General features: G+C 45.1%; 1 protein-coding gene across 3 annotated transcripts; it reads left to right on the top strand.

Annotated features, from left to right (window-relative positions):
• Window positions 1-26: 26 nt before the first annotated feature.
• On the top strand, window positions 27-13227 carry LOC109641702 (NGFI-A-binding protein 1). Of its 3 annotated transcripts, none has more exons than XM_069520872.1 (9): window positions 27-1681; window positions 1764-1883; window positions 5770-6572; window positions 6672-6805; window positions 6957-7008; window positions 7738-7857; window positions 8616-8784; window positions 10299-10460; window positions 10548-13227. In XM_069520872.1, the coding sequence occupies exons 3-9, from the start codon at window positions 5772-5774 to the stop codon at window positions 10622-10624; spliced, it is 1515 nt and encodes a 504-aa protein (XP_069376973.1). In that variant the 5' UTR covers window positions 27-1681; window positions 1764-1883; window positions 5770-5771; the 3' UTR covers window positions 10625-13227. The 3 variants fall into 3 exon arrangements, with proteins under 3 accessions (XP_069376973.1, XP_069376972.1, XP_019961789.1); XM_069520871.1 differs by having other exon boundaries at window positions 28-1681; window positions 1764-1879; XM_020106230.2 differs by having other exon boundaries at window positions 28-1879.
• Window positions 13228-13997: the final 770 nt, after the last annotated feature.

Here is a 13997-nt window from a genome sequence, read left to right on the forward strand (position 1 = left end):
CAACCTCGAGATAACAGCAGATGACCTTAAAACACAAAATCAATGCGTATGAAAGTGGTCGGGAAATTCTGGTGTCGGCTTTTGTCGTATGTTTGTGTTTCGTTTCTTTTCATGTGAAAGTTAATCTGACGAGGAAAAATCAGAACAGAAAGAACAATCAGGTACAACTGTCAATACATGATGTCACACATGCAGTTAAACATGTAAAGTATACACACACGGTGTACAAATACATTTTCCATTGAATATAAAGAAATGTGCTAATATAGGTAAACACATACATGTGTAAATATACTTATAACACACACATGACCACGATATAGACACTTACTTTACTGAAATATAAAAAAAACTAAACATACAATCCACAAAGTAAAATACACATATCGTCTTTAATAACATTCCCATTTAACTGGAGTTCAAGTGAACACTGAATGGATAAAAACAAATGTGCAAACACAAAAAAAGGTCAAAGTTTTAAATGTGATGCATCTCATTAGACTTTTTCTTTTTTTTTTGCACATTGATCTTTATCTATTGATTATTTTTAAAATGTGGAAATGATGAAGAACGAGCCGCAGCAGAACACGCAGTGTGCAAACTGCTGTGTCTCTGTGGGTGTTGAACCTGCCTGTGTTTGGTATTCCGTGCAGAAGCCTCCCACGCCCCGTGTGTCCACCCACGCGCGGATTTGCGTCACGCAGGGAGCAGCGTGGGCGAGAGAGAGAGAGAGAGAGAGAGACAGAGGGAGGGAGAGAGGGAGGGAGAGAGACAGACATAGAGAGAGAGAGAGAGAGATAGACAGACAGGGGGAGAGAGAGAGATAGACAGACAGGGGGAGAGAGAGAGAAATAGGGACACATAGAGAGAGAGACAGACAGACGGATAGAGAGACAGATTGATAGAGAGACTACACAAAGAGAGAGAGAGAGAGAGACGCGGAATATCCCACTTTATTCCGCTGACGCGTCAAGGTGCGCGCGTTGAGGACGCGGCAGACAGGACGCGTTAACAAAATAAAAGCTTTTGAATTTGAAGACAAATGAACGTGCACGAGAGCCTCGTGTACTTAAATGAATCTTCATAATAAATCTACTTTTATCAGCTTTTCATTTTATTCTACTCTGCATTTTTAAAGTTCTTCTTCCTGTTCTTGTTGTTGTTGTGGTGGTGGTAAACTTGGTCGAATCGAAAGTGCTTTGGATGTAGAGGCATCAGAGACAAAGACGCCTCATGTTGTAGTGAATAGGAAACATTATCTTTACCATATAAATACAACAATAATACACACATCACTGCGTGTTTAACGAGAACCTGCACATTCTCCTTTACGCACGCTCATCCTGGTGCTTTTACTTCGTTACCCCTGGCGGAAGTGTGTGAGGGTGTGTGTGTGTGTGCGTGTGCATGACGGTGGTGACAAGTGAAGGGGAGTGGAGAGAGAGGACTCAAACACATACACGCTCACGCACGCACTGACACACACTCTCCATACGCGGGCTTCCACACAACACACACTTGGAGGAAGAAGACGCACCAAAGACGCACGAAGGTCAGCGGCTCCTCTCTGCTTCTCTGCGCCTGTTCTCTCTCTTTTCTCTCGGCGGCAGGAGAAAGAAAAAGTTTCCAGAAGGAGAGAAAGAAAGAAAGAAGGAGTGTCGCTCAGCGTGAGCAAGCAAAGGCAAGAAAAGCCCTGTTTGGTTTCCTATTTTTCGCGTCTTGGACACTATTTTTTTTTTTTTTTTTCGATTTTTACGCACCAGGCACGAGCTGTGGGAATCTCTCGAAGCGGACTCCCGGGGTTTGTGGTGATACACAGTGAGGAAGAGGAAGGAGGAACCAGACCAGGGCGAACCAAAGGGGGTGAAGAACTCACCAGGTAGGTAAGACTAGACTCCTGCTGCTGATTTCATCCACAACACTCGTTTCTCTGCAGGAATCACAAAGGAAGTGCTTTAAAATGTCACTGAGGACTCGTCTTTTTACGCATGAAAGATGAAACAGTCCACATGCAAACCCTGCCTCTGTTTGAATAGTGTGTGTGTTTATTATAAGAAATATTAAAGTGGGTTTAAAAATAGCTCAGGGCGCCACATGCCATTATTAACTCACTACTGAGCAGCACACACAGGCTGGGAGTCTGTGTGAGGTGAAATACCTTAAAGCACAATCTCCATCACTCCTGTGCATGATTATTATATATTTATTAAATGTGTATACGTTGTAAAAAATACTGGAAAAACCTCAAAGCAGATAAAAATAGCTCAGAACTCATCACCGAGCAGCATAAAGAGACAGCTCTGTGTCACTGTCGCAATACTATGACATGGAAATACATTAAAGCAGCATTAAAGCCGTGTACATGTGTATTATATGTATATCGTACATGTTAAAATACCACGAGGGGGGTCACTGTCATTGTAAACTTTCATGTAGAAGTTGCTGTGGGAGAATTACTGGTCTTTCACATGATCTTTGTTTTATTTAAAAGCATTAACTGTTGTGAATATGATGTCGAAACACACACGCACGCTGTAAGGACTCATGGTTACCAGGTCATAGTGATGATGTATTGATTGCAACATTCATGGGTTCTGCTCTGAGAAACTGGAAAATTCCCCCTTGAATCGTAGTCAAATCTAAGAAATCTCCGTTCTGTCTGTGGGAGGGCAGAGATAAGGCCGGTGTGCCACTTCACCTGGAACACCAGCCTCCATTGTGCGTGTGTTTGTGCCAGCGAGCCCTGACTCTCCAGGTGAAAGGCTGAACTCGCTCAACTGGCTTTGTGAAGCGGGGCTTCATTTAGAAAGCTGCCATTCACGGCCGCCTTTTACACCCAGGACGCACACTCACACGTCTGCTGTGATAAAACCGGAGTATGATGGCAGGCTGTTGGAGTCAGAGAGTGTTTGTGCAGACGACGAGGAACAAACACACACAAAACATGACTGAAGCTGCTCTTCCTCTCGTACAGTAAACCGTGTTGAGGCTCACTGATGGACTCGGTTTCATTCTCCAGACAGAGGCTCGTCTTCGTTGATGGACAATGTTACCTGCTACACACACACACACACACACGATCACACTGCAGCTAAATATAGTCGTTCAGTTCACACACAGATCTGTTGTAAAGCAGCAGAAAACAGCGTCTGTGCCAAAGTGACAGCCTCGTTCAGTTCTGTCGTTGCGTTCAGGGCTGCAGCTCTCAAAGTCCGTTCATCTGCCAAGTGTTTTCTTTGGTAATTAGTTAATTGGTTTGTGACATATTCACATTGTTTTTCTGTCCAAAGCCCGAAGATGCTCAGTTTACTATCGAAGAGGCATCAGTCTGCTGATTCATTTAAAACTGTCACCAGGTTAAAGCTCTGAACTCTGACACTGTAACGTTAAACCTGTCTTTGTGCTTCATGAGGTATTTGGAGTACATGGTGCAGTAAAGTTAAGTATCAAGTATACTCCACAGCTGACGTACAGAATTACTTCCAGAAAACTAAGATGGATTGATAAATATATATATAAAATACAACCTGGTCGATAGCAGAGGTGTGAAAGTTTTATCGAAAACTTTATTCAAATGTCTCATTGAGCTTTATTCTTTGCACTTCTTCTTTAATTTTTACTGCCCCTCTTGTGTTAAAATTGATTTTACGTGTGCAAACAGGTTCAACAAGGTGCAATCTCTATTTCCATGATTCATGAAGTCTCACCTTTCTCTGCGATGGCAAACTGTTGTCCACCTTTGAGTGTGACTGTTCAGAACCGATCTTTTGTCTTGAGACGTAATCGGACGTTGTTCAAACAGATCTCAGTTCAGCAGCTGGACTTTTAAATAAAACACTCCGATGTGAAAAGGAAAATGATATATATATACTGACACCATCATTGTGTTTGTCACTTGTCCGGTGTAGTCGTCTTTACATCTCGTACTTTTTAGATTGATGACTTAAAACTAGAGATTTTCTAATCAAATATTTTCCTTTCCGATACCTGAACTTTGCGTTCTGGCCGATACTAAGTACCGATGCTGTACTTCCACCTTGCCTGTGGCACGACTGCTGTTTAAGAGCGGCGAAGAAGAGTTGTAGTTGCATATAGTGTTGTATCGCATCAACTAACAGATTCGTGAACTCGTCGATGTATTTCTGGAAACACCTCTAGTTAAAAAAATAACTTTTATAGTTAACTGCACATTTTCAACGATATCTACATCGAGTTAATTGTGAAAGAATATAATATATAATAAATACGAGAGTAAATGTAAGTTCACAGAGTGAAATATGAAAAGTGTTTCACCACATGTGCACAATGTTTGTGTGTATGTGACTCAAACTCAAATCAGTTTTCTGAAAGTTGAAAGTCACGTTTTCCATTTGTTTTTCTGGGGACTTGGATCCTCTGCAGCGACTCGATGCATCGCGATGAACTTTCCTCTCGGGTGTGATCTTACTTTTCCCACAGTGACTTTGCCGAAGCACTATGTTCTTTCACTGCTTTCTCTCTCTCTCTCTCTCTCTCTCTCTCTGGTTTGTTGTAAACAAGACACCAGCAGATGTAGGTAGAGGTGGAAATTCAGCAGGTTGTTGTGTTGACGGGTTTGTGGAGTGACTCACATTTTTACGTTGTTTGGTTTGATCCATTTTCACGGACGAGGATGGTGAATTAAAGACATTTATTTTGCTGCTTTAACTAGTATGAGAGTTTAAAGAAAATAAACTTTTGGACTTTGAATCTGCTATCGGAGAATGAAGCTGAAGGTAGAGATGAGATAAGGTCATAATGTCTCTCAGAGTCTTCTCTGGTTTCACTGAGGCCGAGTCGAGGCCTGCCTGGCTCCCTGGGCTGAGGCTCTCCGGGCCTATTCTGGGCGAGGCGAGCCCACCACCCACACATCCTGCAGGGGTGGAGAGAGGCATGTGGTCCTCCCAGCACCCTGGGCCTGCTGACTGCCACTCCTCTGTTAGCCAGGCTTCCGCAGGGCCTCACATGCACATAGGAAGAGTCAGAAACAAGCCTCTTTCAGATCCCCTCTGCCGCGCGCTCTCTCAGTTTGCGGTGGCACCCGTGTGAGCGATTGTAGACGATAAATACGGATCTGACGGGCTGTCAGGGCAGCAAACAGCCAAACATCCCAGCCAGAAGAAATGTAATCACAGGGCTCTGCTAATGTGGAATCTCGTGCGTGTAGAAACACAACTGACGGCCAGATTAGTCCTTTAAAAATCCCATTTTATAATGAAATACCTTTTCTTCATCGTAGGGGAAAGATCGAGTGTTAAAGAAAGTTTCCTAGTTTCAAATCCTGCATTCTGAAGACTTAAATATCCTGTCAGTGCCATTCAGGCTAAAAATGTTGTGGCTCGTATTTAACCTCTTCACTCTCCTGTTCAGGCCTGACACACTCAGATCACGCACCTGCCAGGAACAGTGTTTACAGTACGTGTGTGTAGAAATGCGTCTCCTCGTCAGGTCACAGTGATAATTTGGTTTCAGAATCAGGTGGGACATGAAATCCCCGATTGAGGTGTGAGAGCAGGTTTAGAGTTGTTATTTTTAAATGTACCTTTTCTAACCATCAAAGCAGGAAGATGGTGAAACTGTGAAGAATACGAATCATTATCTACTTCAACTGGAGCTCACGCGTCCAACAACGGCCAACGCTCCCCTTCAATTCACCGAATTTCACATTTCACATCCATTCTTCCATCAGATCTCGTCCTCGTCCGTCTTGTTGTCTCATTTCTGATCAACGTGCGGTGTGTTGTCCCTCAGGTATGGCGGCGGTGTTGCCGAGGACCCTGGGTGAGCTGCAGCTCTACAGGATCCTGCAGCGAGCGAACCTGCTCTACTACTACGAGGCCTTCATCCAGCAGGGTGGCGATGACGTGCAGCAGCTGTGCGAGGCCGGCGAGGAGGAGTTCCTGGAGATCATGGCCCTCGTCGGCATGGCCAGCAAGCCGCTGCACGTGCGTCGCCTGCAGAAGGCGCTGCGCGACTGGGTCACCAACCCGGCCATCTTCAACCAGCCGCTCACCTCGCTGCCCGTCTGCAGCATCCCCGTCTACAAGCTGCCCGAGGGCTCGCCCACGCTGCTCAGCGCTCAGGACCGAGCCAACACCGCCAGCGTCAAGATTCCCAAAGCCGTCGCGGCCGCCTGCTCAGATCCCGGGAAGCTGGACGTGGCGCGGGACAAAGTGTCGGCCGGGTCGCCCCTGCAGGGCAGCAGCGAGGCTCGGTTCTGGTCGGGCCACAGCAACGACAGCGAGCACAGCCTGTCGCCATCGGACCTGGGCTCGCCGTCCTCACCCAGAGACGCCCTGGAGGCCCTGGATGCTGCCGCCGTCCAGTCGGTGCTGGAGTGCGTGGACAGGATGGCGCCCGGACTTCCTAAAACAGACCTGGCCGAGGTCAAAGATCAACTGAAGAACAACAAAAAGTTAGCGAAGATGATCGGACACATCTTTGAAATGAGCGACGATGACCCGCGGAGGGAGGAGGAGATTCGTAAGTACAGCGCCATCTACGGACGCTTTGACTCGAAGAGGAGGGACGGCAAACACCTGACGCTGCACGAGGTTCATAAATATACGTTTTCCCGTAGAGTGGACTTGTCCTCAATGAGGTTGAAGTTTCTGTGTTGTGCCTGAATTGACTCGTGTGTGTCTGATGTGCAGCTGACGGTGAACGAGGCGGCGGCTCAGCTCTGCATGCGAGACATGGCTTTGCTGACACGTCGAGACGAGTTGTTTGGACTCGCCCGGCAGATCTCCAGAGAGGTCACATACAAATACACCTACCGCACCAGCAAGTAAGAGCTCCAGCATTCTGGGAACGGATCTTAGATTTCTGTGATTCACACCGGTCCTATGAGTGTCTGTGTTTATTCAAATTACAGATACAACGTGGTTCTCTCGACCTGTTGTTTACAAAGTCCTTGATTTCCCGATGTTTCTCCGCAGGTCTCGCTGTGGAGACAGAGACGAGCCGTCCCCGAAGAGGATAAAAACAGAGGTGAGGTCAACGCTCGCATTAAAATTGTGCTTGTTGGAATTCAAACACAGGATTTCTGAATCTTCTTTTTGCCCGATAACGTGCAGCTTTGTGATTTCTACTCGTCTCAGCTAAACCGACAAATATTCTCCAAAATCAGTTTCACAGTTGTGAGGATTTTTCTTCTCATGTGAATCCTCGACTGAAGAACTGAGGTTTTCAGACTCATTGTTACAGAAAACAAACTATTTCCCTGACACACTTTTGTAAACTTTGTGGTATTTGACTTAGTCTCTGACAGATCGACTGACTGAACTCTTCACTGATACGAACCGTTTCGTTCTGAGATTATTTTTCGGTTTTCAACACTGAAACGTCTGAAATGTGAAGACGCAGCTTTGTGTAGTTCTCGGAAGTGACCAGAGCACAAAGTGACCTCTCACTCTACATCTCCTGACACACTTGGCTGCGAGGCGTCTTTTTGCTCTGAATGGCTCCTCTCAGTTTGTAAACCGGTGATTGAAAACATGTGGCGGCTGCAGGGATTCTAACCACGATGAACCAACACCTGCCCACTGACTTAAGGAGGGAGTTTCCTGTTCATTTCACTTTCAGGACATTTTACTGCAGAAAAACCAAAGTCCCCGAAACCCCAGTTTGTTTGTCCGTTGCTTATCGTACACACGCATTCAAACATATGTGATGTGTCCAATTCAAAAAGTATAAATCCACGCTCCTCTGTGTTTCCAGGAGAACTTCTTCGACATCCAGGAGGCGCTGCAGGCCATCCACATGCGGCAGGAGATGCTGAGGGAGCAGCTGGCCTGCGCCAAGTTGAAAGGGGAGGAAACCGTCGGGAGAAACCTGCAGGTGAGCTTCACTTTTAAATCTGATTATCGATCGAACACTTTCCGGCTTCTCTCGTTTCCCCTTTGTCAAATCTTCTCTGACTCTAACTCTCGGGCCTCTGCTGAGTTAAAGTCTCAGAGAGACGCTCATCAGAGGAGAAGACACAGATTCTCTCTGATGCCGAAACAAATGTTCCTCAGCTGTGGAGTTGAAAGAATCGTCAGCGACAGATTTCCATGTCAGCAGATGTTTGTGGCGGCAGGATCCAGTTTGATCCCGGTTAATGGTCTTTATTGGTTTCCACGCTGCTGCTGCGGCTTCTTCCTAATTAGAGTCAGAGTGTAGGAGGAGAGCTTTATGATAACTCATTACCCAGAGAACACATCCATGCTAAGTGTGTGCGTTTGCCCCTTGACTTCTCTGCGCGTGTCGAACATATGTCTTGTCTGCGTGTGAGGATTCTGGTCGAGCACTTCGTGCGGCTGCAGCTGCACTTGTCATTTTGATGAGATTTCCAGAAATCCCATTCAGGAGAAGAAGAGATTTCACGGCTGCGTTCACGCCATCTGAGCGTCTGAACCTCCCGCAACAATTTAAAGTGACAGCGATGTGCAGACCGACAATAAACAGACGTCTCTGTGTTTTGTGTCCCAGTGTGGCTGAAAATGACCTGTCACTCACTGGATTAGTCATTTTGAATAACAACCTCAGCTGTTATAGTTTCTACAGAGTTTCTACATTCTCGTAAATTCAGAGTGCAAATCGTTTGTGTCCCTCAGATGCAGCTGGAGCGTCTGCTGGCGAGGCAAATGGAGATCCTGCAGGACGCCGCCGTTCAGGAGCGACTCCAGGCCCTGGACTGGAGGATCCCCCCCGCCGCTCTAAAGTACCTCAATGACGTGCAGAACACTAACGGAGCAGCTGCCGACGCCAGCAGAGACAACCAGGGTGAGGGGACAGACGAAGCTGCGACGAAGCTGTCAACTTATCAGGGAACTAATTCAGAATCTCCAGGTTGATGGTCTGTGCACACGCACATGTGTAGGCCCGGCTCACTGCTGCCCCCTGTGTCCAATTCCCGGAGGAAAAGCTCCTGCGGGAACCGTCTTCAGCCAAATTGACGCCATTGTTGCGTCTTTCAGGCGAATCTGAGTCTAATTTGACTTGATCTTCTTATTTATTTATTTTTGCTAATTTGATTAATTTCCTCTCATGAATGCCACGAGAAAGTGGATGGAGGACGATTCTCCACATCCAGCTGTCACTTTATTTATTTATTTTATTTTTTTCTCTCTTCACCTCCATTTTTATATCCACTCCTCCGACACAGAGGTGAGAGAGGGAAACATCATTATTCAGGATCTTACTCCTGCTCCGGGCCTCATCTCATTTTCATCCTGTTCCTCCTTCACCCACTCCCGACAGCTCATTATAACGCTGTTCCCACAAATCCCACAATGCACCTGTAATTATCACGCCCACGCCTGTTTACCTCCAGCCAGTTGCCTGGAGGGGGGCGTCTCTCTCTCTCTGTCTAGCTCTCTCTACCTCTCTCTCTCCTGCCTCCTCCTCTTCTTCTCTGCCTTTCTTCCTCGTGTCCCTGTTTTCTCCGTCATTTGTCATTTTCTTTTTTCTCCTTCTTGTCCTCCTCTCGTCTCGAACTCTCTCCTGCTGCAGTTTGACGTTTTAAACTCTCCCTGTTTTTCCTTATTCCTCCCTTTTTCTCTCTTTTCTTTTTCACCATGTTTCCCCGCGTATATATTTCGTGCACATTAAACCGTTTTGCACCAAAATGTAAAATAGATTAAACGAGATATTGTATTCTGTCACGTTCAAACCAATCGATCGATAATATAATAATTATTCGTCGCAGCTCTGCAGCAGTGGTGAGAGGTGATGATGAACGAAATGTCTGCATCAAACCCTTTGTTTAATGTAGAACATACACAGCAGTCAGGAAAAGAAACGATGTGACTGAACACAGACGTAGATTCAAGTGAAATAATCTGATAATGATGAACTCATCGTTACTCCACATTCACCGTGTCGGTATTAAACAAAGAGCAGATTCATCGAGATCCTTCTCTCTCTCGCTCTCAAAGGCAACAAAAGACAAACACCAGGGAGCAGCAGCTTCACTCACGTTGTCACCACCCGGGAATAATTCACTGAACATGTCAAACAAAGTGAGCGTTAGGAGAACATCTGGGCTGATGTTTGCTTTGGTCCCCTCTGTGGATTAGCTTTATTTCATTGGATGATGAACGCGACTCGATGGGAAGAACAGAACCCGATATTCAAACAGACACATTCATCTCTTTGTCATATTTAAAGCCGTCATAATGTAGTACAGAGTATATATAAAGTATATTATAATGTAGTATAGTATAAAGCTCAAGTACAAACACATGTCCCTGTACACTTTCTGTAGGTTTATCGAGTATCTGTTTCCTGTTTTCCAGACGAACGTCCAATCAACTTGCGGGTGGTGAGTCAAAGCATGCAGGAAGGTGACCTCCCGCTGGGGAAGCAGCTCGCCAATGAACTGAAGCGTCATCACAACCACAACCACAACAACAACAACAACAACAACAACACAGACGAGACCAAAACACCAGCAACAGGTTTGTGGACTCTCTGTGGCGTTAAATGCGTTTCCACCAGGCAGCGTGAGAATCCCCCGCGCTGACGCCATCTCTCTCCTCTTTCAGAAAACGGGACGTCGCAGCGGGCGCCCAGCAGCGCAGAGAAGAAGACCATCAAGTCGGAGCCCGAAGACTCCACATAGTGCCTCACCCACCCTCCCAGCACCCGACTACCCAACCTGTACCCACTCCCAACTCATTCTACTCACACTTGACAGTATGCAGTTACTACCCGTCAATAGATACTAAGCAAGCACAGCCACAGTAGAGCCTTAACAACCAATGTTGCCTCATGAATAGCATTTATTTTTCTTTGATTTCGTCTTTGTGTTTTTTTTATTTTCAAAGGTATTTGCCAAAGCACCTAGCGAGCGTGTCGAGAAGCCCTTCAGAGCTGTGCAGGTCTTTGTCTGTAGTTGTACACGTTAGATACGCATGTCGTTTGAGAGTGTGTGCTCTTTACCTCTGCCTGGGTGTTATTTCTGTTGCTTTCTTCGGACGGCCGGGGCTGACTCTTAACTCAGACGTAGATTCAGACGTGAGACGAGGGCAGAAATGTTGCCGCGCGTCCACAACGAGGTGAGCGCAGCGCAGCTTTACCGATTTATAAAACGACCACGGCGACGATTCTTTAGAGCTGAAGCTGCTGACGCTGCCGATATTAAAGTATTTTGAGAGTCTAGTGTTTCCTCTTTAGATTTTTAGTTCAACAAACTTTGTTTCAAATTGAAATATAATGACAAATACTGGATGGATTGCCATTAGACTTGGCAAAGACATCCTATAAATGAAGGTGACCCCCTGGCTTCAATACAACCTGTAGGTCTGTGTAAAGTATAGAATTATATTCATGGTTCCAGGGTTTGGAGTGAAATATCTTTACAAGCATTCACAAAGTTGGGAAAAGACTCTCTCAGGATTAATTGCACAAATTTTGTGGATCCCTTAAAAAGTCCTCTCTCCTTCAGGACGTCAAAACATTTGTCCGACAACCAAATGTCCGATTCCCATTGGTCTCATCTGTACTTTGTATTTGGTGCTAAGACTAAAAAGTCTTCTGGAAACAGGGTGGACACAGCTACTTGTGATTTTATGAGCTGATGCTTTCTGACATACATGTGAGCTTAACTGAATATTTATTGTAAAATAAAAAAGCAGGCACCACATAATAAAGTGGTCATGCAGTGTGTTCTCAGTTTGAGATTTCTATTGGCTGCAGTGGCTGGTTTCACAAGCCATTAAATATAAGAAGATAAGAAGACAAAAGCTTCTGACCCTCCAGGTGTAGAAGTACTGTAGGGAGACTGAGTTAGGATCCAGCCCCTTCTTCTTCGTCTTTCACTTCAAACGGGGGAGACGGGAGAAGTGAGATTAACGAGTCCTCCCCTCCTGGTGTGTGTTATGTATATTTATGGGAGGTCATTTCAGAGGAGGATGTATAGGAGCTGTGGAACAACAGCTGAGGACCTTCGTCTTGGCAGGACGGCCGGGCTGGTTTGCCGCAGGCCGAGCTAATTGGTTCATTTCACTTTGTAATTTAGCAAAACACTGCTGTTGAACCAAAACCATGCATCTACAAACAGGGATTATTTCAGGAATCCAGACGCCCGTGTGTTTTGTAGAAGTAATCCAGGAGAAATCCACTCAATATGAAAACTTTCAACTGAACACAATAAAATACTAAAGATCGCAGGTTTGTGGGTTTTAACAGCAGCAAAAGGTCGAATCCCTGTGTATTGCGTGTCGTGTAAATAGTTCCATGATAAGGAATCGTGTTAGCCTAATCTCTCAACCAGGGTTTTCCTTCGTCGAGTGTAACTTTGCTGTAGATTTCTTGGTGTCAATACAGTGTTTATGTATGTGGAGCAAAATCATAAAAAAACAAAAAAACAAAAACCTAAGTGTCATTGAGGAAAAAAAAATAAATATGTGAAAGTTTCTGGTATATAAAAAAAAAAGATGCTTTACATGATGATGATGATGTTGATTAGCCTTAGCTCTTAACACTTTTTAATCCATCAGTGCAGATTTCCAAGATGTGTTGTTGCTGTTTAGAGTTAGATACATAACAAATGAGTGTTCACTGTGTTTCTGTGTCTTCTCCACATTGTGTAAATATGTCTATATGGTCCCAGATGATAATAATGTCCTCTCGATTTAGTCTCCCTGCAGGTAGTTTAGTCTCACTCAGCGTAATGACAGACCAATGCAATATTTATGTCAGTAATACGTCGGTTTGCATATTCTATGGATCCATTGTTTTGTGCTCAGTAACTGTACGTCTGTCATCGGGGTGGAGCTCACCTTCGACACGGGAACTGTTTGTGTCGTCTGACTTTTAGTGCACGAGAGCACCGTACTTGTGTTTGAAGACGTTGTGCTCTTTCCACAAAAAAAAAAAAACTCCATGAGGTCGTTTTGTTTCAAGCAGCTGCGACGGCTCGAGCCTGACGAGGACCTGAGGTCGGGATCAGTTGTAAAAAAAAGAAAAACAAAAAAAAGTTCTCTATGGCTGAAGTGAATTCTGGGAGATGAAGCCACTGTGGTTTGAAAGGAATCGAACACTGGCCGTTAGAGTGGCTGTCGTAGATGTTCAGCACGTGTCTGACCTGCGTCTCACTGATCACCCTCTCCTCACTGTTTATTGTAAAGTGATAGATTAGGCTTCACCTAGTTATGCACCTGTTTTTTAAACACTAATATATTTTATTTGTTATACAGCACATAAACATTAAACTTTATTTTTTTGAACTCTATTGTGCCGTGCGTTCTGTGATCAATGTCACCTTGATTTCACTTGAAAACGCTGCTGTCATCACTTGTCATGAGTTTGTGGCGTTGAACAAAAAACCCCCGGAAGCCATCAATGAGCCTCTTTATACCAGAACACAGCCGACATTAAGCCGCAGTAAGCCCGACTTAGCTTTGTAAAAATGTTTCCCAGAAGAAGTGAGGGTTTGTCACACAGATAAATCTTTTGTAATTCGCAGAGAAAAAAAAAAAAAACCCCAAACTCAGATTTCTATTCAAAGTTGATGTAAACAAAGGGCAGCAGATTCAAACTAAAGGTTGTTTGCAGTTGTTAGTTTGACATCATCATGATTTCGGTGCAGTTGCTGAAGTTAAGTGACTAATGGGGCAGAAAAGGCCTTTGTAGTGAGGTAATAACAGGTTTCACTCAGTCACGCTGGAGATAATCATGTTTTGCTTGATTATATATTAGCTCCTGGATACAGGGAGGAGCTGCAGAGTTTCAGTGTCGTACTCGAGACGGAGCTGGAATATTACTGGTTTGAATTTAAGAACTGCTGACGCGCCTTTGAGCAAGGCCGGGAAGCAGCGGCTCTGAATGTGTGTGTGTGTGTGTGTGTGTGCAGATGCAAAGCAGCGTCGAGTGGAGTTTCCCATGTAAACCCGGGGGAAGAGAGTCAGGGGGTGAGAGTGACTTAAAGCCGAGTTCAGCTTCCTCTCCGTCCCCTGTTGTCTTCTTCTTCTCTTGCTCTCTGAGATGAATCC

This window comes from Paralichthys olivaceus, chromosome 24 (genome assembly GCF_024713975.1).
Source record: "Paralichthys olivaceus isolate ysfri-2021 chromosome 24, ASM2471397v2, whole genome shotgun sequence".
Lineage (NCBI taxonomy): Eukaryota > Metazoa > Chordata > Actinopteri > Pleuronectiformes > Paralichthyidae > Paralichthys > Paralichthys olivaceus.